Source organism: Salvelinus fontinalis, chromosome 2 (assembly GCF_029448725.1).
Source record: "Salvelinus fontinalis isolate EN_2023a chromosome 2, ASM2944872v1, whole genome shotgun sequence".
NCBI lineage: Eukaryota > Metazoa > Chordata > Actinopteri > Salmoniformes > Salmonidae > Salvelinus > Salvelinus fontinalis.
In genome coordinates, this window is record NC_074666.1 from 64,839,412 (window position 1) to 64,860,957 (window position 21,546).

Consider the following 21,546-nt stretch of genomic DNA (forward strand, 5'->3'; position numbering starts at 1 on the left):
GGAAACACCGTGCACCCGCCCCCCTCGGTTAGCGCGCACTGCGCCCGGCCCGCCACAGGAGTCACTGGAGCGCGATGAGACAAGGATATCCCTACCGGCCAAACCCTCCCTAACCCAGACGACGCTAAGCCAATTGTGCGTCGCCCCACGGACCTCCCGGTCGCGGCCGGCTGCGACAGAGCCTGGGCGCGAACCCAGAGACTCTGGTGGCGCAGCTAGCACTGCGATGCAGTGCTCTAGACCACTGCCCCACCCGGGAGGCCTATTCTCACTTGTTTTAATCCATCCATCGATTTTTCACTGCTCATGTCCTGTTCAGGGCTGCAGGAGCAATTGTCCATTATTTTAATTAAATGATACTGGCCTACGTTGGCCGTTGCTAGGTAAAACAGGTAAACGCCTCCTTTTGAATCAGTCTGCTCGGTCATTAGCTCAAAGCTAACCCTTCCACGAAGAAGATGGCGAAAATAAAAAAAATGATGAGTATCGTACATTTCAGGACGAATGGACCGAAGAAATCGCCTTTGTGGAGAGAGCAGGTTCTGCGGTGTGTCTAATTTGCAATGACAAAATTACATCGATGAAACGGTCGAATGTAAAGCGGCACTTCGAAAAAATTCAGAGGCTTATTATACTGACATTTAGTTGAATTCACTTTTAAAATATATTATATGCCTCTCACTGAAATAAATTTCCAAATTTTTTGCTTTCATGGCTCTCTTAGTCAAAAAGGTTCCCGACCCCTGCTCTAGGAGGAGTGTTGTACACCTCTGCCTTCCCATTCAATTCCTTTAAAAACATATTATTATCCACATGACAATAGACAAAGTCTTACGGGAATTTGTTGAGAAAATACCTAACGCCTCCATGTGAAATCTAATACCAACTGCTTTCTCTCACTTCATGTCATATATCAACTTTACACAATTGAGTAACAACTGTGCGCCATATAATACAATTTGTAATAAAAAAAAACTAAAAAAACAATACTGACCGTTTTTTTTTTATTGAATCCATGATTGTTATTATTTTCAAAGCATATACGAGTAGTCTTCACTCAGTCTTCATAGTAGTTGCTTCAGGTGCCTTTGCACCCCAAAGGAAAAATATAACTAAGAGAAACACTGCTATTGAGTCAAGTAGAAATTGCCAGTACAAATCACCAAGTTAAAGGAAAGAAAAAAGACCACCCAAGTGAATATCACTATCCTTGTTTATTTAAAAAAACAACTGAAAAGACTGAAAGACGCTAGTTATGTACATGTTGGTTCCTCTTTATAACAAATAGCTTAAACTGGGGACAAAGAACAAGGGGAGGGAAGGAGGCACTTCGAGAACGAATACCATGCGTGTGTGGGTTGGTTGGGTAGTCTGGCATGATGTCACTAGCACCTCCCCTCACTTCTTGGAGAACTTGGCTTGCTTATGTTTGGGCGGGGCCCACTTCAGACACACGGTGTCAACTGAGGAGACAGAGAAACACTCTGGTCAGGCACACACACACACACACATATTGTGACAGTGTTACTTTGATATCATCCTCACGAGACAACTGCATACTGTATACTAATGCTGAGTGATTACTGCTTTCAGGTTGATTTGGTTTTGGTACAATTACAACAACAAAAAATAACATATTTGTTTAAACATTGAATGCTGTAACACAGAATAAAACAATTCATTAAAAGTCTCATGATGGTAGTGACAGCCCATTACCACTTATCACACACACATCATTTATTCGCATTACTTTACTTCAATAAAATATTTCAATTGTATATATTACATTTGTTTTATAACTTTATCATGTAATTCCAAGTCATCATCTCATCTCTAAAGAGCTGCTGCCTATGCTGTCTGAAAAAAAAAAAAAACTATTTTAGCAATTCTTCAAAGTACAGTGCCTTCGGAAAGTATTCAGACCCCCTTGACTTTCCACATTTTGCTACGTTAGACTAATTCAAAAATTGATTAAATAAAAAAATCCTCAGCAATCTACACACAAAACCCCATAAAAACAAAGCTAAAACAGGTTTTTTGAGCTAATTTATTAAATTAACAGAATTACCTTATTTACATAAGTATTCAGAACCTTTGCTATGGGACTCAAAATTTAAGTCAGGTGCATCCTGTTTCCATTGATCATCCTTGAGACGTTTCTACAACTTGATTGGAGTCCACTTGTGGTAAATTCAATTGATTGGACATGATTTGGAAAGGCACACACTTGTCTCTATACTGTCCCACAGTTGACAGTGCATATCAGAACAAAAACCAAGCAATGAGGTCGAAAGAATTGTCGGTAGAGCTCCAAGACAGGATTGTGTCGAGGCACAGATCTGGGGAAGGGTACCAAAGCATTTCTGTAGCATTGAAGGTTCCCAAGAACACAGTGGCTTCCATCATTCTTAAATGGAAGAAGTTTGGAACGACCAAGACTCTTCCTAGAGCTGGCCGCCTGGCCAAATTGAGCAATCGGGAGAGAAGGGCCTTGGTCGGGGAGGTGACCAAGAACCCAATGGTCACTCTGACAGAGCTCCAGAGTTCCTCTGTGGAGATGGGAGAACCTTCTAGAGGGACAACAGTATTTGCAGCACTCCACCAATCAGGCCTTTATGGTCGAGTGGGCAGACGGAAGCACATGACAACCCGCTTGGAGTTTGCCAAAAGGCACCTAAAAACTCTCAGACCACGAGAATAAGAATTCTCTGGTCTGATGAAACCCCCACGGGTAAGATTTGTTTTTGCAAAAAAAACCTTTGTGGCCTTGATTCCATCTGAAATACACAGCAAAATGATTGAATACTTTATAGAGTTTACCTCCCAGATTTGAAAAAATGTGTTTTGCTATTGTGTAGGAAGACATGACTTTACAATTTAAAATTAAGGAAAATGTGTGAATTCTGGGTATTGTTAGTCGTTTTTTTAATATTGTATAGGTTTAGACCTATACGATCAGGACTATTTTCTAAGAGAGCGAACATTAATCCTTCAACATTTTACCTGTCTTAATTACAGGCATTTCATTTTTTTTTTTTTTGAATACATTTACAAAATTTTCTAGAACCTGTTTTCGCTTTGCCATTATGGGGTATTGTGTGTAGATTGCTGAGGATTTGTATTTATTTAATGCATTTTACAATAAGGATGTAACGTAACAGAATGTGGAAAAAGTCAAGGGGTCTGAATACTTTTTTTATACACAATAGCAAAACACATTTTTCACATCTGGGAAGTAAACTCTATAAATTATTCAATCATTTTGCTGTATATTTAAAATGGAATCAAGGCCACAAAAAAAAAGTATTCAGTCCTTTCTGATAAGTACTTACAAATGAGGGGACTAGGGGCTTGTCCCAAATGGCACCCTAATAAAAAAGTGGGTGCTTACATTTGTTCTATTTCACACATGTAGTGTATATTATATGCATGTAAATCGGACATTTGTTTTTTGCATATCCCCGAAACACCCTCGGAGAAGGAGGTCAGAGCCAGGGATCCACCATTATTGACTGCAACCCTGGAGCAACTAGTGCCTTGCTCAAAGGCACATAGACACATTTTTCATGTAGTCGGCTCAGGGATTCGAACCAGCGACCTTTCAATTACTGGCCCAACGTTCTTAACCGCTGAACTACCTGCAGCCCTGGGGGGGGGGCATTAGGGCTCTGGTCAAAAGTAGTGCACTATATAGGGAATAAGGTGTCATTTGGGACGGAGCCTATGAGACGTGAAAAGGAGAAGTGAAAAGGAAACATGTCTACCTGTGATTGGCGGCTTCTTGTACTGGGCGCTCTTGAGGTGTTCCTCAACCAGTTTGGGAGTGACACATATGACATGCTGGCCCTTCCAGTATTTCACCATGTTGAGGGACTGTAGCGTACTGATGATGTCACCCTGGGTAATACTGGTCATCTGACTGTGGAGGGGGGAGAGCAATGAGAATCTGGGGCTGAGTGTGTGTGTGGTCAAATGTACAGTTGAAGTCGGAAGTTTACATACACCTTAGCCAAATACATTTAAACTCAGTTTTTCACAATTCCTGACATTTAATCATAGTAAAAATTGCCTGTCTTAGGTCAGTTAGGATCACAATTTATATTTTAAGAATGTGACATGTCAGAATAATAGTAGAGAGAATGATTTTTTTCAGCTTTAATTTCTTTCATCACATTCCCAGTGGGTCAGAAGTTTACATACACTCAATTAGTATTTGGTAGCATTGCCTTTAAATTGTTTAACCTGGGTCAAACATTTCGGATAGCCTTCCACAACCTTCCCACAATAAGGTTGTTGAATTTTGGCCCATTCCTCCTGACAGAGGTGGTGTAACTGAGTCAGGTTTGAAGGCCTCCTTGATCGCACACGCTTTTTCAGTTCTGCCCACAAATTGTCTATAGGATTGAGGTCAGGGCTTTTTGATGGCCACTCCAATACCTTGACTTTGTTGTTCTTAAGCCTTTTTGCCACAACTTTGGAATTATGCTTGGGGTCATTGTCCATTTGGAAGACCCATTTGCGACCAAGCTTTAACATCCTGACTGATGTTTTGAGATGTTGCTTCAATATATCCACATAATTTTCCTTCCTCATGACGCCATTTTTTTGTGAAGTGCACCAGACCCTCCTGCAGCAAAGCACCCCTGCAACATGATGCTGGCCCATTCCTCCTGACAGAGGTGGTGTAACTGATTGGGATGGTGTTCTTCAACTTGCAAGCCTCTCCCTTTTTCCTCTAAAAATTACGATGGTCATTATGGCCAAACAGTTCTAGTTTTGTTTCATCAGACCAGAGGACATTTCTCCAAAAATTACAATCTTTGTCCCTATGTGCAGTTGCAAACCGTAGTCTGGCTTTTATATGGTGTTTTTGGAGCAGTGGCTTCTTCCTTATTGAGCAGCCTTTCAGGTTATGTCGATATATGACTCATTTTTACTGTGGATATAGATACTTTTTAATCTGTTTCCTCCAGCATCTTCACAAGGGGCTTTGCTGTTGTTCTGGTATTGGTTTGCACTTTTCGCACCAAAGTACGTTCATCTCTAGGAGACAGAACGCATCTCCTTCCTGAGCAGTATGACAGCTGCGTGGTCCCACGGTGTTAATACTTGCATACTATTGTTTGTATAGAATAGCATGGTACCTTCAGACATTTGGAAATTGTTCCCAAGGATGAACTAATTTTTTTGGTCCCATGATGTCAAGCAAAGAGGCACTGAGTTTGAAGGTAGGCCTTGAAATACATCCACAGGTGCACCTCCAATTGACTCAAATTATGTCAATTAGCCTATCAGAAGCCATGACATAATTTTCTGGAATTTTCCAAGCTCTTTAAAGGCATAGTCAACTATGTAAACTTCTGACCCACTGGAATTGTGATACAGTAAATTATAAAGTGAAATAATCTGTCTGTAAACAAATGTTGGAAAAATGACTTGTGTCATGCACAAAGTAGATGTCCTAACCGACTTGCCAAAACTATAGTTTGCTAACAAGAAATTTGTGGAGTGGTTGAAAAACGAGTTTTAATGACTCCAACCTTAGTGTATGTAAACTTCCAACTTCAACTGTATTCAACTATGATGTGGGAGTACTTGACATACACTACCGTTAAAAAATGTGGGGTCACTTAGAAAACCCTTTTGGAATTATGTTAGCACACCTGAAAACTGTTGTGCTAATTAAAGCAGCAATAAAACTGGCCTTCTTCAGACTGGTTGGGTATCTGGAGCCTCAGCATTTGTGGGTTCAATTACAGGCTCAAAAAGTCCAGAAACAAAGGACTTTCAGTCTAGAAACTCATCAGTCTATTCTTGTTCTGAGAAATGAAGGCTATTCCATGCGAGAAATTGCCAATAAACTGAATATCTGGTACAACGCTATGTACTACTCCCTTCACAGAACAGCGCAAACTGTCTCTAACCAGAATAGAAAGAGGAATGGGAGGCCCAGGTACCCAACTGAGCAAGAGGACAAGTACATTAGAGTGTTTAGTTTGAGAAACAGACGCCTTACAAGTCCTCAAATGGAAGCTTCATTAAATAGTACCCGCAAAACACCAGCCTCAACGTCAACAGTGAAGAGGCGACTCTGGGATGCTGGCCTTCTAGACAGAGTTCCTCTGTCCAGTGTCTGTGTTCTTTTGCCCATCTTAATCTTTTATTTTTATTAGCAAGTCTGAGATATGGCTTTTTCTTTGCAAGTCAGCCTAGAAGGTCAGCATCCCGGAGTTGCCTCTTCACAACATCCCATTGGAACACAGGAGTGATGGTTGCTGATAATGCCTCTGTACGCTTATGTAAATATTCCATTACAAAATCTTCCTTTTCCAGCTACAATAGTCATTTACAACATTAACAATGTCTACACTGTATTTCTGATCAATTTGATGTTATTTTAATGGACAAAAATAAAGTGCTTTTCTTTAAAAAACAAGAACACCTCTAAGTGACCCCAAACTTTTGAACGGTAGTGTATGTACAAGTGAATGCAGATGTACCTATGTTGTGGATTTGCAAGTGGATGGATATTCACATACAGTACCAGTAAAAAATTTGGACACCTAATCATTCCATTTTTATTTGTTTTTACTATTTTCTACGTTGTTGAATAATGGTGAAGACATCAAAACTATGAAATAACATATGGAATCAAGTAGTAACCAAAAAAAGTGTTAAATCAAAATAGATTTTATATTTGAGATTCTTCAAAGTAGCCACCCTTTTCCTTGATGACAGCTTTGCACACTTTTGGCATTCTCTCAACCAACTTCATGAGGTAGTCTCATGGAACGCTTTACCAACTGTCTTGAAGGAATTCCCACATATGCTGAGCACTTGTTGGCTGCTTTTCCTTCACTCTGCGGTCCTACTCATCCCAAACCCTCTCAATTGGGTTGAGGTCAGGAGATTGTGGAGGCCAGGTCATCTGATGCAGCACTCTCCTTCTTGGTCAAATAGCCCTTACTTAGCCAGGAGGTGTGATTTCGGTCATTGTTCTGTTGAAAAACAAATGATAGTTCCACTAAGCGCAAACCAGACGGTATGGCGTATCGCTGCAGAATGCTGTGGTATCCATGCTGGTTAAGTGTGCATTGAATTCAAAATAAAAATCACAGACAGTGTCTGCATCCTCCTCCATGCTTCGCATCTCACAAAGACACGGGGGTTGGAACCAAAAATGCAAAATTTGGACTCATCAGAACAGATTTCAACTAGTATGATGACAATTGCTCGTGTTTCTTGGCCCAAGCAAGTCACTTCTTCTTATTGGTGTCCTTTAGTAGTGGTTTCTTTGCAGCAGTTCGACAATAAAGGCCTGATTCACACAGTCTCCTCTGAACAGTTGATATTGAGATGTGTCTGTTACTTGAACTCCGTGAAGCATTTATTTGGGCTGCAATTTCTGAGGCAGGCAACACTAATTAATTGGTCCACTGCAGCAGAGGTAACTCTAGGTCTTCCTTTCCTGTGGTCGTCCTCATGAGAGCCAGTTTCACCATAGCGACTGCACTTGAAGAAACTTTCAAAGTTCTTGAAATTTTCAAAATTGACTGACCTTCATGTCTTAAAGTAATGATGTACTGTCATTTCTCTTTGCTTATTTGAGCTGTTCTTGCCATAATATGGACTTGGTGTTTTACCAAATAGGACCATCTTCTGTATACTCCCCCACCTTGTCACAACACAATTGATTGGCTCAAACGCATTAAGAACGAAAGAAATTCCACATATAATTTTAACAAGGCACACCTGTTAATTGAAATGCATCACAGGTTGACTGACTACCTCATGAAGCGGTTTGAGAAAGGGTGGCAACTTTGAAGAACCTCAAATATAAACACTTTTTTGGTTACTACATGATTCCATACGTGTTATTTCATAGTGTTGATGTCTTCACTGCTATTCTACAATGTAGAAAATAGTAAAAACTAAGAAAAACCCTGGAATGAGTAAGTGTTCCAAACCTTTGACTGGAACTGTACATGATGGTGAGGTGAAAGAGGCTACGTGTGTGTGTACGTACCTGAGGTCCTTGATGGAGAGCGTGCCCCTGAAGTCCCTGAGGATCTCCAGCAGCACCCAGGACCAGTAGCTCCTGTAGCTCAGCTTGCCCAGGTCTGACAAGGGCTTCTCTGGAGAACCCACTGTACTCTCCAATTTAGACAGCTCATAACCTAGACAGAGAGAGCACATGTGATAGTGTGTGTTAGAGCTGGGACGATAAACCAAAAATCGTCGTCAGTCACCAACCAAACCGGCCATTTATCAACAACATCTTACTGATATCGATAATAATGATAAGTAGCCTTTACTAGAAATGTGAAGTTTGAAATGGAATAGGCCTAAGCCGGCTAATATGAGCTATTGCTAATGGGAAAATTGCTAACATTCAATGTAGTAGTAGTAGTAGTTGTTTAAGGGGTATAAATAAAATAATTAGTGCTTAATAATTGTATTAACTTCTCACAATTTATCACTAACCTAATAATTCACTCAATTCATCGTAATATGGATTTTTGTCCATATTGCCCAGCTCTAGAGTGTGTGTGTGTGTGTGTGTGTGTGTGTGTGTGTGTGTGTGTATCCCACTCACTGAAGGCTATGAGGAACTTTCCGTATCCTCTGCGCTGGTAGGGTGGGAGGGTGAGGATACACGCCACGTTATTCCCATCCGGCGACTCTTTCTCCTGTGGAACACACAAAACAGGCTCAGCTTTTGTAGGCCAACACTATACCAGTTATCCATTCTCCTAAAACAATGAACACTTTCCTTCAGATTTAAGATTTTCCTCAAGACATAAGACATTTTTAGGTCCAAAAGGCTTCTTAACAGCTTCTATCCCCAAGCCATAAGACACCTGAACAGCTATCCAAATGGCTATCCGGGACTATTTGCATTACATGTAGACATTACCTCGACTAACCACATTGATCCTGTACCGGTACCCCCTGTATATAGCCTCTTTACTGTTATTTTATTGTTGCTCTTTAATTATTTGTTATTTTTCTATTTTATGTATTTATTGTTTACTTCAGTTTATTTAGTAAATATTTTCTTAACACTTGTTTTTTTCCTGCATTGTTGGTTAAGGGTTTGTAAGTAAGCATTTCACTGTGTTCGTTGTATTCGGCGCATGCGACAAATACAATTTGAATTACAATCATAAATGAAATATGTTACTAACCATCCCCCAAAAGAAACCAGCTACATTACAGATATACATTTTTTCTTTGGACAAGTAGCCACCGATATCCCCATCCCTGTACTGGGACCAGTACTTACTTTGGAGAAGTATCCCACTATGTGTGCTCCCTGCCTGTTGACTTCAGTCAGGATGTAAAAGACAAAAGGCTCCACGTCAAAGTACAGCGTCTTGTGGTCCAGGAAGAGCTTGGCCAGTAGACACAGGTTCTGACAGTAGATCTACAGAAAGAGACATGGGTCAGTATTATCATCAGTGGGTTTGTTTGTTTGTTTTAACACACTTTGCAGTTGCTCAATGAAGTTGAGTCAGGTGTGAGTGCTGGGATGGAACAAACATATGCAAATCAGGGGTACCCCCAAGACCTAAGTTGAAAGGTCAAGGTTGTTCTTGTTCCCAGTTAACTAACACCTGTTTAAATTGCTTTCAGGACACAGTTTGGGGTAATTCTCTGTGGTCTAGTCCTGCATCTTGTGTCCTTACCTTGTGGTCGCGACCGTCCACTTCGTACACAGAGATGTTGCTCCGCCTGTAGATCTCTTTCCCAGGAGGCTGCCTCCACTGACATTGGGACTGGAGGAACAGATAGAGTGGGGAAAGGTAGAGAGGAAATAGAGGTGGAGAACGATGAAACAAGTATGTGGTTCAAAGCATTTCAACTGTATATTGGTCAAATAGAAGTGCTGGTCTCAAATGCTAGATGGTAATAAAAGCCAACAGCTATGCTGAAGCTAACAGTGCTTTTAAACTGTTGAAGCTGACAGTCACCGACCAGGTGGTATCTGAAGGTCTTCTCGTACTTCATGTACTTGAGGCAGTACTCGCAGATCCACAGCTTGGGCTGCTTGCCGTAGTCCTCTGGGAATGGGGAGAAGTACCAGGCGTCAATCTCGAAGTTACCAATCTGGATCTTGTCCACGTACTTCACTTTAGTAATCTGGGAGAGAGAGGCAAGGACACATTTATACTTTCCTCCCCCCTTCTCTAGTAACTGCATTGTTTTACTACTACATACAGTACGAGTCAAAAGTTTGGACACCTATTTATTCAAGGGTTTTTCTTTATTTTACTATTTTCTACATTGTAGAATAATAGTGAAGACAACACTATGAAATAACACATATGGAATCATGTAGTAACCAAAAAAAAGTGTTAAACAAATCAAAATATTTTATATATTTGAGTTTCTTCAAATAGCCACCCTTTGCCTTGATGACACCTTTGCACACTCTTAGCATTTTCTCAACCAGCTTCACCGAATGCTTTTTCAACAGTTTGAAGGAGTTCCCATATTATGCTGAGCACTTGTTGGCTGCTTTTCCTTCACTCTGCGGTCCAACTCATCCCAAACCCTCTCAATTGGGTTGAGGTGGGGTGATTGTGTATGCCAGGTCATCTGATGCAGCACTCCACCACTCTCCTTCTTGGTCAAATAGCCCTTACACAGCCTGGAGGTGTGTTTTGGGTTATTGTCCTGTTGAAAAACAAATGATGTTCCACTAAGCGCAAACCAGATGGGATGGCGTATCGCTGCAAAATGCTGTGGTATCCATGCTGGTTAACTGTGCCTTGAATTATAAATAAATCACTGCCAGTGTCACCAGCAAAGCACCCCCACACCTCCTCCATGCTTCACGGTGGGAACCACACATGGAGATAATCCGTTCACCTACTTTGCGTCTCACAAAGACACAGCGGTGGGAACCAAAAATCTCCAATTTGGATTTCCACCGGTCTAATGTCCATTGCTCGTGTTTCTCGGCCCAAGCAAGTCTCTTCTTCTTATTGGTGTCCTTTAGTAGTGGTTTCTTTTCAGAAATTAAACCATGAAGGCCTGATTCACGCAGTCTCTTCTGAACAGTTGATGATGAGATGAGTGTTACTTCAACTCTGAAGCATTTCTTTGGGCTGCAATTTCTGAGGCTGGTAAGTCTAATGAACTTATTATCCTCTGCAGCAGAGGTAACTGGGTGTTCCATTCCTGTAGCGGTCCTCATGAGAACCAGTTTCATCATAGCGCTTGATGGTTTTTGTGACTGCACTTGAAGAAACTTTCATAGTTCTTAAAAATCCGGATTGACTGACCTTCATGTCTTAAAGTAATGATGGACTATCGTTTCTCTTTGCTTATTTGAGCTGTTCTTGCCATAATATGTACTTTGTATTTTACCAAATAGGGCTATCTTCTGTATACCACCCCTACCTTGTCACAACACAACTGATTGGCTCAAACCCATTAAGAAGGAAAGAAATTCCACAAATTAACAAGGCACACCTGTTAATTGAAATGCATTCCAGGTGACTACCTCATGAAGCTGGTTGAGAGAATGCCAAGTGTGCAAAGCTGTCATCAAGGCAAAGGGTGGCTACTTTGAAGAATCTAAAATATATTATTGATTTGTTGAACACTTTTTTGGTTACTACATGATTATTTCATCGTTTTGATGTCTTCACTATTCTTCTACAATGTAGAAAATAATAAAAATTAAACAAAAACCCTGGAATGAATAGGCGTCCAAACTTTTGACAGGTACTGTATATCAAAAGGTGCATTACATTATAGCTACACACACTTACCGCCTCATGCTCCTTCTCCAGGGCAGCTGTGGTGGGGTCCATCTCTGCGTACGTCTGGAGGGAAAGAGGAGTTCCATTAGAAAACAGAACAGAGGGAGCCCATTTAACATCTGAATCTAACTCATCTGACTGACAGAAATTGACAATGGGGATCTGATCCCCGCTGATGGGGTATGCAGTCTGGAACCTCCTGCACTAGCCTACCTTCTGCACGTGGTTGATCTCATCATGTTTGCGTTTCTGGTTGCGGGTGATCTTCCTCTCGGGCTGCTCCCCCAGCTCGCCCCCTCCTCCACCCTCAGCGATTTTTGTCACTGCGTCCTTCGCCGTCTTGGTCAGTGCCAGGCGAGCCTTGCCCACCCACTCATCCAGACGTCTGTTAACTACAGGCCCAGGGGAGAGGTAAAGAGAGGATTGGAGGAGGAGAAGGAAGAAACGATAAAGGGAGGTGGAGGAAAGTAGAAGGAGAGGGGTGTGAAAAGATAGAGCATGGAAGTGCTGTGTGTGTGTCCCACTCACATCCAACATAGTGTACGTAGAACTCCTCTCTGCCCTCCTGTTCGTTCAGCCTGGACTGGATAACCTCAGCAGAATCTGAAAGAAAGAGGTTGAATTTGACTGAATTAACTGTAGCCATCTCTGTAAAAAGCACATCTAGCTTGCTAACTATAGCTTACAGCTCATAGAGCTTGATGGGCTTGAATGTAAACAATAAACAAAACCACAATTTAACAATAAAATAAAAAAACTGCACAGTTAGTCACGAAATGTTTCTCTATCAGTCTTTAGATGCACGCGGAACAAGTCGGGGCGCACTGATAAATAGTGATCTGCTGCTGCCTCACAGCCTTTTCAAACGTAGCTAACTAGTATTGGTTTATAAACAAATACTTACGCCATGTCTTGTCGGCTCGCTGACATAAATACGTCTCTCCGATTTCGACTGAAACCTCTTGCTCCCTGCCCAACAACACTCCTTCCCTGTTGCGTTGAGGAATCGAGCCCCCGGCTTCTCTTTCCCGATCGATGGCCTCCGACTCATCCTCCTCCCCACCACTGCCGTTAGATGAACAAGGGGCTTGTATTCCGGCGTCCAAGTCTTCCCGGTCCGTTACGTTGTGTCCTGGGTCAATTTCAACGTCCATTCGGTCATCTGGAAGATTGTTGTTATAGTTATTGTCTCGAATATGACGCTCATTCGTCGTTAGCAGTGCTCCGGCAGACATCTTGTCTTATTTCAAAACACTGCCCCGGACCATGTGAGTTTGCGTAGTACACATGGGGGCGTACACGACTCTTTTTAGCAAGTTGCTCTTCTAACAGATCTAGGATCAGATTATCTACCCCCGGGGTCGGGCAGGTTACTTTCTAAATGTAATCGGTTACAGTTACTAGTTACCTGTCCAAAATTGTAATCAGTAACGTAATTTTTGGATTACCCAAACTCAGTAACATAATCTGATTACATTCCGTTACTTTTGGATTACTTTCCCTTTAAGAGGCATTAGAAGAAGACAAAAATGTATGTTACCAGTTGAACGACATCTATTGCAGGATAAATCAATGTTAAAGTTTATATAGCTGTATATGGATGTTACATTTTACATTTATGGGTTGGTTATGTTGGCTTCTTCTAAACATATTGCTTTCTACTACATATAATAATACGATTAAATTATATCTTTACATTAAAAATAAAAGTCTATCAGCATTCCAGTCATTCCAATAAATGTTAAACCCCCTTGATCTTCAAGAATAGGACTTGGAAATGTGGAAGTATAGATAAGTCAAATTGTTTTACCTGCGCATAACCCCAAAACTAAGGATTTATACGCCACCCCTCCTCATTATTTATGATTTTGTTGTCATGGAGGACTGATTGGGCTCATTGATTCGAGTTGAAAAATAAATGCTGCTCTCATGGAATGGCATGCTTTGAGCACTACAGAAAAGTGGTATTTACATGTGAAAAATTAATGCCATATGCTGCATGTGCTATAGGCCTATTGTTTACCTTTTTGTTGGTGCGACTTTGATATCTTGATAATATGCAGCTGTTTAAAGGGCAAATCCACAGATGAAACAATAACAAAACGGACTAAGATTAAGATTATTAATACTCAGATTAATAGACAGAGCTATGGATGCAAGTACTGACCATCCATGATATAAAATTATTGTTTTAACCATGTTATTGGGCTATACAGTGTTTGTTAACATTTACAATGTTTACAAACATTGGAATAAAACAAGCTTATATGTTGGTTTCTCATGGAGTGTGACAGATGAACTAAACTCATGAGCGATTTAAATTACATTCGTCAATAATCAATGGATATATATATCATTTATAAGTCAAATTGATGTAGAAACTACAGATTGCCCCTTTAAGTCTACCAAAAGTGTACAAATTTGAGCATGCGTCCATTAGGCCTATGGATTTATTTATTTTATCAGCATGAATTAGATTGAGCAATTAAAGCTCCGCGTTTATTCCATAGGCTTGGATCCGCACTATGCAGCTGTTGCAAGAGCGCATTTTTCACTGGCTGTCCACTGGTTTCAAAAACAATGATTGGTAGGCAGCTTAAACTTCTTGAATTCAACCATTATTAAATACACATTTAGATTGATGAACAGCCATCCAAAACAACCACAATCCGTAAGGCGCAAATAGACAAATGAGAGAGCAGCAGTGTGAATCACAATGCGCATGTTACGTGTTGCTTGTCCTATGTTGCTCTGGGTGTGCTCACTGCTCATTGATTGTCTGTAATGTTAGTGTAACTGTTTTTAATAACCTGCCCAGGGACTGCGTTTGAAAATTAGCCGGCTGGCTAAAACCGGCACTTTCACTGAAACGTTGATTCATGTGCACCGTCCCTGTAAAAATTCAAATAAACTCAAACTATATAGATATCAATAATAAGTGATATCCGTATCGCCGTAGACTACATATGTAAAGACGTCATCATTTCCTAGTCAAAGTTCGTACGACAGGTGTAGGCGATCATTACAGGGCTCTCCAACCCTGTTCCTGCCACGCTACTCTCCTGTAGGCTTTCACTCCAACCCCAGTTGGATTCATTGATTAATTTTATAAACCAGCTAATTATTAGAATCAGGTGCGCTAGATTAGGGTTAGAATGAAAACCTAAAGGATGTTAGCTCTCCAGGAACAGGGTTGGAGAGCTCTGCTAAAGAATATGCATCAAGTGCATACTTCAACTGCAACGTCTGCCTATGCCCACATATTGTCACAAGAAAATGTTGTATTTTTAATACCCTCAAACACCAAGTTAGGCATACCTCATTTCAAAATAGGCCATCATCACTGTCAATCGTGAATGCTAATTAGGCCTATTCACGTTTTACCGGTGAAACCGCGTCTGCATGCCAATAGTTTAATTGATCTCAATCAGTTTCATGGGAATAGCCTATGCATTTTGATCTTCTTGAATTACTGTTTTCATGAGCGAATTAGAGCAGATGGTGTTATCAAACTATTAGCCTTGTATTTTGTTTCAATCAGCATATATCCTGCCTTGTGGCTCTGTTGAGTTTTGGCGCAATAATGTTAGTTTTTTTACTATTCAGTTTCAGCTAACCATCTAAAAATCTCATTAGAAATGAGGTGTTTTGGCGTAACAGAGTTGATCAGTAACGTTATAGGCCTACTATGCTATGCTATTAAATTCGCTTCGCTTACGTTACCGTTATGTGATCTTGCGAGACATTGATTAAGCTTTGATCTAACTTTACTAAACGAGCATCATTGTGAGAAGTGATCATCTTCAATTTGTAATAATAATACATGATGAGTAGGAAGCACTATTAGGCGTAGGCAACAGATCGTGATGAGTGTTATTTTAAATGATTAGGGCGCCCTTCGTGGTTGTTAAAGGACAGCGCTAAATAAACTTTTATTTGATTCGCTTGAACACATGGTTGCAGTATACCCTATTACAGAATAAAATAAAACAGAGGTGAACTACCAATTCATATAATTAATTTGCATAAATTTGATAATCAAATCAATTGACCAAGTAGTGAACATAAATCATTACTAGACGACATAGAACTTTGCAGGTGGCCACTGGTTTGGGTGTCCTCCGCAGAACGTGACAGTAACCAAGTGGTCACATATCGTTTTCCGTTCCACTGCGCAAGAGGGGTCGGTGAAGTTTTATGAACATCAAGGCAAACATGGTGAATTTAGATTTTTTTTGTTTTACCTTCTGATTGGCCAAATTTGTCAAGCCTCCAAAGGGCTTCCGCAATGCCCACATGTAGCCTACAGTTCTTCATCATTCTCGCCTCCGCCAGAGAGAAGGCAGGGAAGAAACCATCCTTTACCTACCTCTAGGCTGCTAGACGACATATTTATTTGGTTTGTCATTCTATAGTTTTTTATGGAATTTTTGTGGTAATTAAATATAATTTATTTAGAATTGATTAGAATAAATTGTCCGTGTATTTTCAAATTGAAAAAGGTGAGGCTCGTGCTCCCCCAGCACAACACACTTGTTACAACGTTCCACATAGCATTGAAAAGTCGTTTTGGCAGTTGGGCAATGCAGGCTGTAGCTAGGCATATAAGAACATGTATTTTCCATATTAATGTGGTTATTAATTCAACTCATGAAACTATGTTGTACAAGTGGGTAAGACATCATTTTTAAAATCAAACATTTAGGGATCTTGATATGGCTACATTTTGACAGAAATCTAATCATAGTGATAACAAATATAGTTTCATGCATCTTAATGCTACATTGTATTTATATTTGCTTTTCAGACATCTGTGTGTATTATCCTCTATCTCTGTTCACGAGCAATAGCAGGTGCGTAGCCTTCCAAAACAACTTTTTTTTTTAAAGTTTCATGAATATGAATATATTTTCTATGAATTATATGTATTTTCAAATGTGTTTCTTTTAGACCAGCCCTGGTGTCACAATGGCTGTGGTAAGTCTTCACTAGTTCTGACTTCACCTCCATCCATTACTCTTCAGTCATCTCATAGCTGTGGTGTGCTACACAAACACAGTTCATAACAGGAAACGTTTAATCTGACAGAGGCTTTCTTTTTCTCTCTCTCTTTTAGAGAACAGCCCCTCTTTCTGGCCCTCCCTTCCCAACTCTCAGTGTGGGGGGGTCAGACAGTCGCCGATCAACATTGATACTAACCAGCTGACCTTTGACCCCAGTCTCCGCAACCTCACCTTCAGAAACATCACTAATCCACACAGCATCAAGTTCCTCACCAACAATGGACACACAGGTACTCTTGTGGTGAATCTCCTTGGTCCCGTCCTTATAGTGTGTCTGTAGGACATGTGTTGTCTAGTCTTCTTTAAAGTAATCTCAGTAGCTCAGGACACAGGTATCATTTACTCATTAACAGTTGTTAGTGAATACACAATACCATATTAATGTGTACTACGGTAAAATCGCAACTTATTTTCGTACTCCCAGTGAGCTGTGTGTTAGAGGGCCTGATGGAGGTGAAAGGAGGGGGGCTCCCTCATGGCTACACGGCCGTCATGATGCATTTCCACTGGGGAGGCGACTCACTGTGCCACCCAGGCTCTGAGCACACAGTGGACTCAGTCAGATACCCCATGGAGGTGAGATACTGTACTAGAAGAGAGAGAGTGTGTGTGCAGTAGCGGTGCGTGGGTAAAATCACTTGGGAAGCCAAGCCCCCCCCCCCCCCCAAAAAAAGCCATATTACAACCTATGTGTTGTGATAACTGTGTTGTTTGCTCTATAACTTGTTAATTCATATGTCTTGCAACCATGACATATAGGCCTAAAGGCAGAGGCAATAAGAAGACAAGTGGCAGAATAAATTCAACCACACCTTTGTTTTATCACAAAACCTGATAGCAATCTCTGTTCAGTGAAGTCTACAAAGCATATTGCATGTACAGTAAGACAGTTAGTTACATGACCTACAACTTGGTCAAGCAAGTTAATATTTCTGACATTTTTGGACCACAAAACAACTATTGATTTTTTACCATAGAGAGTTACCGCAAGTCACAAAGAAAACAAGAGCTGCCTCCACTATTCCAGCACCATTTAAACTTCAACATGTCAACATCATCAAATCACCTCTAATATAGTGACAACTAAAATATATCAAAAACAATTTAGTCCAATCAATGTCAGCTAAATATGATGTGGCGGCCCATGTTCGGATTTCTGTGTGCGTGTGTGTTTGCGTGCGCGTTTGTGCAAGTAGAAAAACATGTTGACTCACCCTACTTGTAGAGAAACACCAATGCCATCCTCCTTTCTTTCATGTTGACGAAATGGTTTATATCTCTGTCATACAGTGCACGCTTACATTTTTTGTTGAACTTCCATCCTCTCGGGCCAGGGGCACAATGTATGAATTAATGGTTGCACCAGAATCGCCGTGATAATCATTGGCCAGTACAGAGAATTAAGTAAAACCACAAGTCCAAATCCCATTCTCCATCCATGGCTAATTTAGCTTTCTCCTCTGAGATACAATCAGCCTCTTGCGAATTGAAGGAAAATGTTGAAACACAGAGATGAAAGCTAAATTATTTTATGCTTTATTTATTTTTTCTTGGTCAAGATTTTTGGGAAGCCTGGCTTCCCTTGGCATACATGAATACACATCACTGTGTGTGTGTGTGTGTGTGTGTGTGTGTGTGTGTGTGTGTGTGTGTGTGTGTGTGTGTGTGTGTGTGTGTGTGTGTGTGTGTGTGTGTGTGTCCCCTATATGATGTGACTCTGTTTGATTTCAGATCCACCTTGTGACACTGAAGGAAGGCTTGACAATGGAGCAGGCTAAGACTGACCCGGAGAGGATAGCAGTGTTTGGATTCTTCATAGATGTACGTCTCTACGTCACAACAGTTCTACACTGATGATGACAATACTATGACAGAGTTATGATTCTTGACTTAGTAATAGGAGTTATGGCAGAATACCTTGTTATCAGAGGAGGCCGGTGGGAGGAGCTATAGGAGGACGGGATCATTGTAATGGCTGTAATGGAATCAATGGAACGGAGTCAAACACGTTGTTACCGTGTGTTTGATGCGTTCCAGCCGTTATAAAGAGTCCGTCCTCCTATAGCTCCTCCCACCAGCCTTCACTGCTTGTTATTCATGCTATCATCAACACATTCCATGGATTCCAGGTGACAGGCAACCAATGGCATGTGGAATCCTGGAGGACTTTGACATCATATCTGCTGAATATAACAGAGAAGGGTGAGGAGCAGTGGTGCCAGCTAGCCTTAAAGTACTTATATTCTCTATTTTTATGCCAATGTAGCTAATTTGAATTTGCAGAGACGGAGAGAGCAAGAGCAAAGTGAAACCTCCATTGCTTTTAGGGCACTAACAAAGGGAGAGCTTCCTCCCTTTGGTGGTGATGTTACTAGTATTTTTCATACTACAGCCCTCTCCTTATGTCTCAGGTTCATCAGTTGACATAGTGCAGCCACTATCCATCAGTGATCTGCTAGGAAGTGTGGACCTCACCAAGTTCTACCGCTACCAGGGTTCTCTGACTACCCCCACCTGCGATGAAGTGGTGGTATGGACCGTGTTCGAAGAGCCAATCAAGTTACGAAGAGATCTAGTTAGTGGTAACCTAACATAGCAGGCGTAAAAGAAAAGCCTGAGCGGAGCTGGAAGAAACGGGAAGCATCCGGTTTGAGTCTTCACCTCCGCTTCCTGAAAACCGTATGCTTACGGTTTCTTTCAACCCCGCTGAGGGTGAGTGAGTGGTGGTGGGCTGACTTGTCGATTGGTTGGATTACACTCCAACAAGCGTTCTCCTTAGTAAAATGTATGTCAAATAAAAGATGAGTGTGCAGCTTTATTATATTTTCCTGAGCCATTGAAGAAGCCTAAGGGAGCGGTTGAAATTTACACAATTGTTACCCAGAGAAAAATGGGGGAGGTTCGTGCTTTTTCACTTTGCCAGGGGGAGTGTTTTTAATATGTTTTTATTTAGTCATGGAGAGGGTCATGTAATTTGTAATAGATTAAATGTCATATTGCTCAGTGTTTGAGAATTAGTTGCTTATATCTCGATGTGTGCCCATTGCTGCCCCTCATCCCTGATTCTCTGCTGGGCGCGCAATATCAAGTGCACCCAGTGTGGTCTCAATCAAGTGATCCATAGCCTATACTATAGGCCTAGGCCAGCGTTTCCCAAACTCGGTCCTGGGGAAAATGTACTGGGAGTGTGTAAATAAAACTAGGCTACCACAATCATGAGCCCTGGCCTGCCCTGCTCTTGCTGATGTAAATCATTTTGTGCTGTCTAACCATTGGCGGTGCTGTATACAGTGGCCCTTCAGGAAGAAAGTCAAAGGCTTCTTCTGCAAAAAAAATTGTATTTGTCCCAAAAATTCTATATCTGTGCGTGCGGACTAGGCCTTCTGATGTCCTGTTCAGTTTGAGAGAGAGAGAGAGAGAGAGAGAGCGAAGATGAGGACTTAGACTATCCAATTTTTTTAATATTAGCCTGTATAGAAATCAAAACATCTCAGATGCTGCAGCATGCATTCATTCGTTGTCATGCTCTATTGTGGAATTTAAAAAGATTCTGCTCGTCTCCAGTCATGTAAAATGACGTAGAACTGCATGAAATGCGTCTATACAAGGCAATTTTTTATTGGGCCGCAAATAAGAAGATATACTGTATTCATGTAGTGCTTTTACTGAAATGGAGATATTTTCACCTCTGTCAGCAGTGGTCTGCGAATCCTCAACCTGGCTACTTTGCCATGTAATGCTTACAAAACGAAGAACAGTTTCTAAAACTGCATATCTAAGGCTCTGGTCTGTCCTAGGAGTGAGGGTAAACGGATGTTCTCTGCTATCCACTGCAATATGTTACTTTTTGGGTGACCAACAAAATTCAAGTAGAAATGTGAGTTATAGATCTGTCATTCTCAGTGAAAGCAAGTCTAAGAAGCGGTAGATCTGTTCTTTTTGCTATTTCTATGCTTCCTGTTCTTAAGTTTAATCTTTGCGTCTTTTACATTAGGTTTGGTACTCCAGCTTCAAACAGCTGAAAATACAATACTTTTGGTTATGGAAAATACACTGTATGTGGACACCCATTCAGATGAGTGGATTCGGCTATATCAGCATCACCCGTTGCTGACAGGTGTATAAAATCAAGTACACCGCCATGCAATCTCCATAGACAAACATTGGCAGTAGAACAGCCTTACTGAAGAGCTCAGTGACTGTCAACTTGGCACCGTCATAGGATGCCACCTTTCCAACAAGTCAGTTCGTCAAATTCCTGCCCTGCTTGAGCTGCCCGGGTCAACTGTAAGTGCTGTTATTGTGAAGTGGAAACATCTAGGAGCAACAATGGTTCAGCCGCTAAGTGGTAGGCCACACAAGCTCACAGAACGGGACCACAGAGTGCTGAGCTCGTAGCACGTAAAAATCGTCTGTCCTCGGTTGCAACACTCACAGCCAAGTTCCAAACTGCCTCAACTGTTTGTCGGGAGCTTCATGAAAGGGGTTTCCATGGCCGAGCAGCCACACACAACCCTAAGATCACCATGCGCAATGCCAAGCGTCGGCTGGATTGGTGTAAATCTCACCACCGTTGGACTCTGGAGCAGTGGAAACTCATTCTCTGGAGTGATGAATCACACTTCATCATTTGGCAGTCCGATGGACAAATCTGGGATGCCAGGATAACGCTACCTGCCCCAATGCATAGTGCCAACAAAAATTTGGTG

At 41.2% G+C, this 21,546-nt stretch overlaps 2 protein-coding genes across 3 annotated transcripts; one reads left to right on the plus strand and one right to left on the minus strand.

The window, feature by feature from the left end:
* Positions 1-1,195: 1,195 nt before the first annotated feature.
* On the minus strand, positions 1,196-13,079 carry LOC129868120 (histone acetyltransferase KAT8-like). Of its 2 annotated transcripts, XM_055941774.1 has the most exons (11): positions 12,679-13,077; positions 12,303-12,377; positions 11,988-12,166; positions 11,784-11,837; positions 9,979-10,143; positions 9,690-9,779; positions 9,287-9,427; positions 8,597-8,690; positions 8,027-8,177; positions 3,765-3,919; positions 1,196-1,463 (listed from the first exon to the last, which is right to left on the minus strand). In XM_055941774.1, the coding sequence occupies exons 1-11, from the start codon at positions 13,007-13,009 to the stop codon at positions 1,399-1,401; spliced, it is 1,500 nt and encodes a 499-aa protein (XP_055797749.1). In that variant the 5' UTR covers positions 13,010-13,077; the 3' UTR covers positions 1,196-1,398. The 2 variants fall into 2 exon arrangements, with proteins under 2 accessions (XP_055797749.1, XP_055797759.1); XM_055941784.1 differs by lacking the exons at positions 1,196-1,463; positions 3,765-3,919 and adding an exon at positions 6,637-6,998 and having other exon boundaries at positions 12,679-13,079.
* A 3,353-nt stretch (positions 13,080-16,432) lies between these two features.
* LOC129867205 (carbonic anhydrase 6-like) lies at positions 16,433-19,197 on the plus strand. Its single transcript, XM_055940455.1, has 6 exons — positions 16,433-16,447; positions 16,582-16,627; positions 16,725-16,751; positions 16,891-17,067; positions 17,262-17,413; positions 18,569-19,197. Exons 1-6 carry the CDS (start codon positions 16,433-16,435, stop codon positions 18,689-18,691), a joined length of 540 nt encoding a protein of 179 aa, XP_055796430.1. The 3' UTR covers positions 18,692-19,197.
* The last annotated feature ends 2,349 nt before the right edge of the window (positions 19,198-21,546 follow it).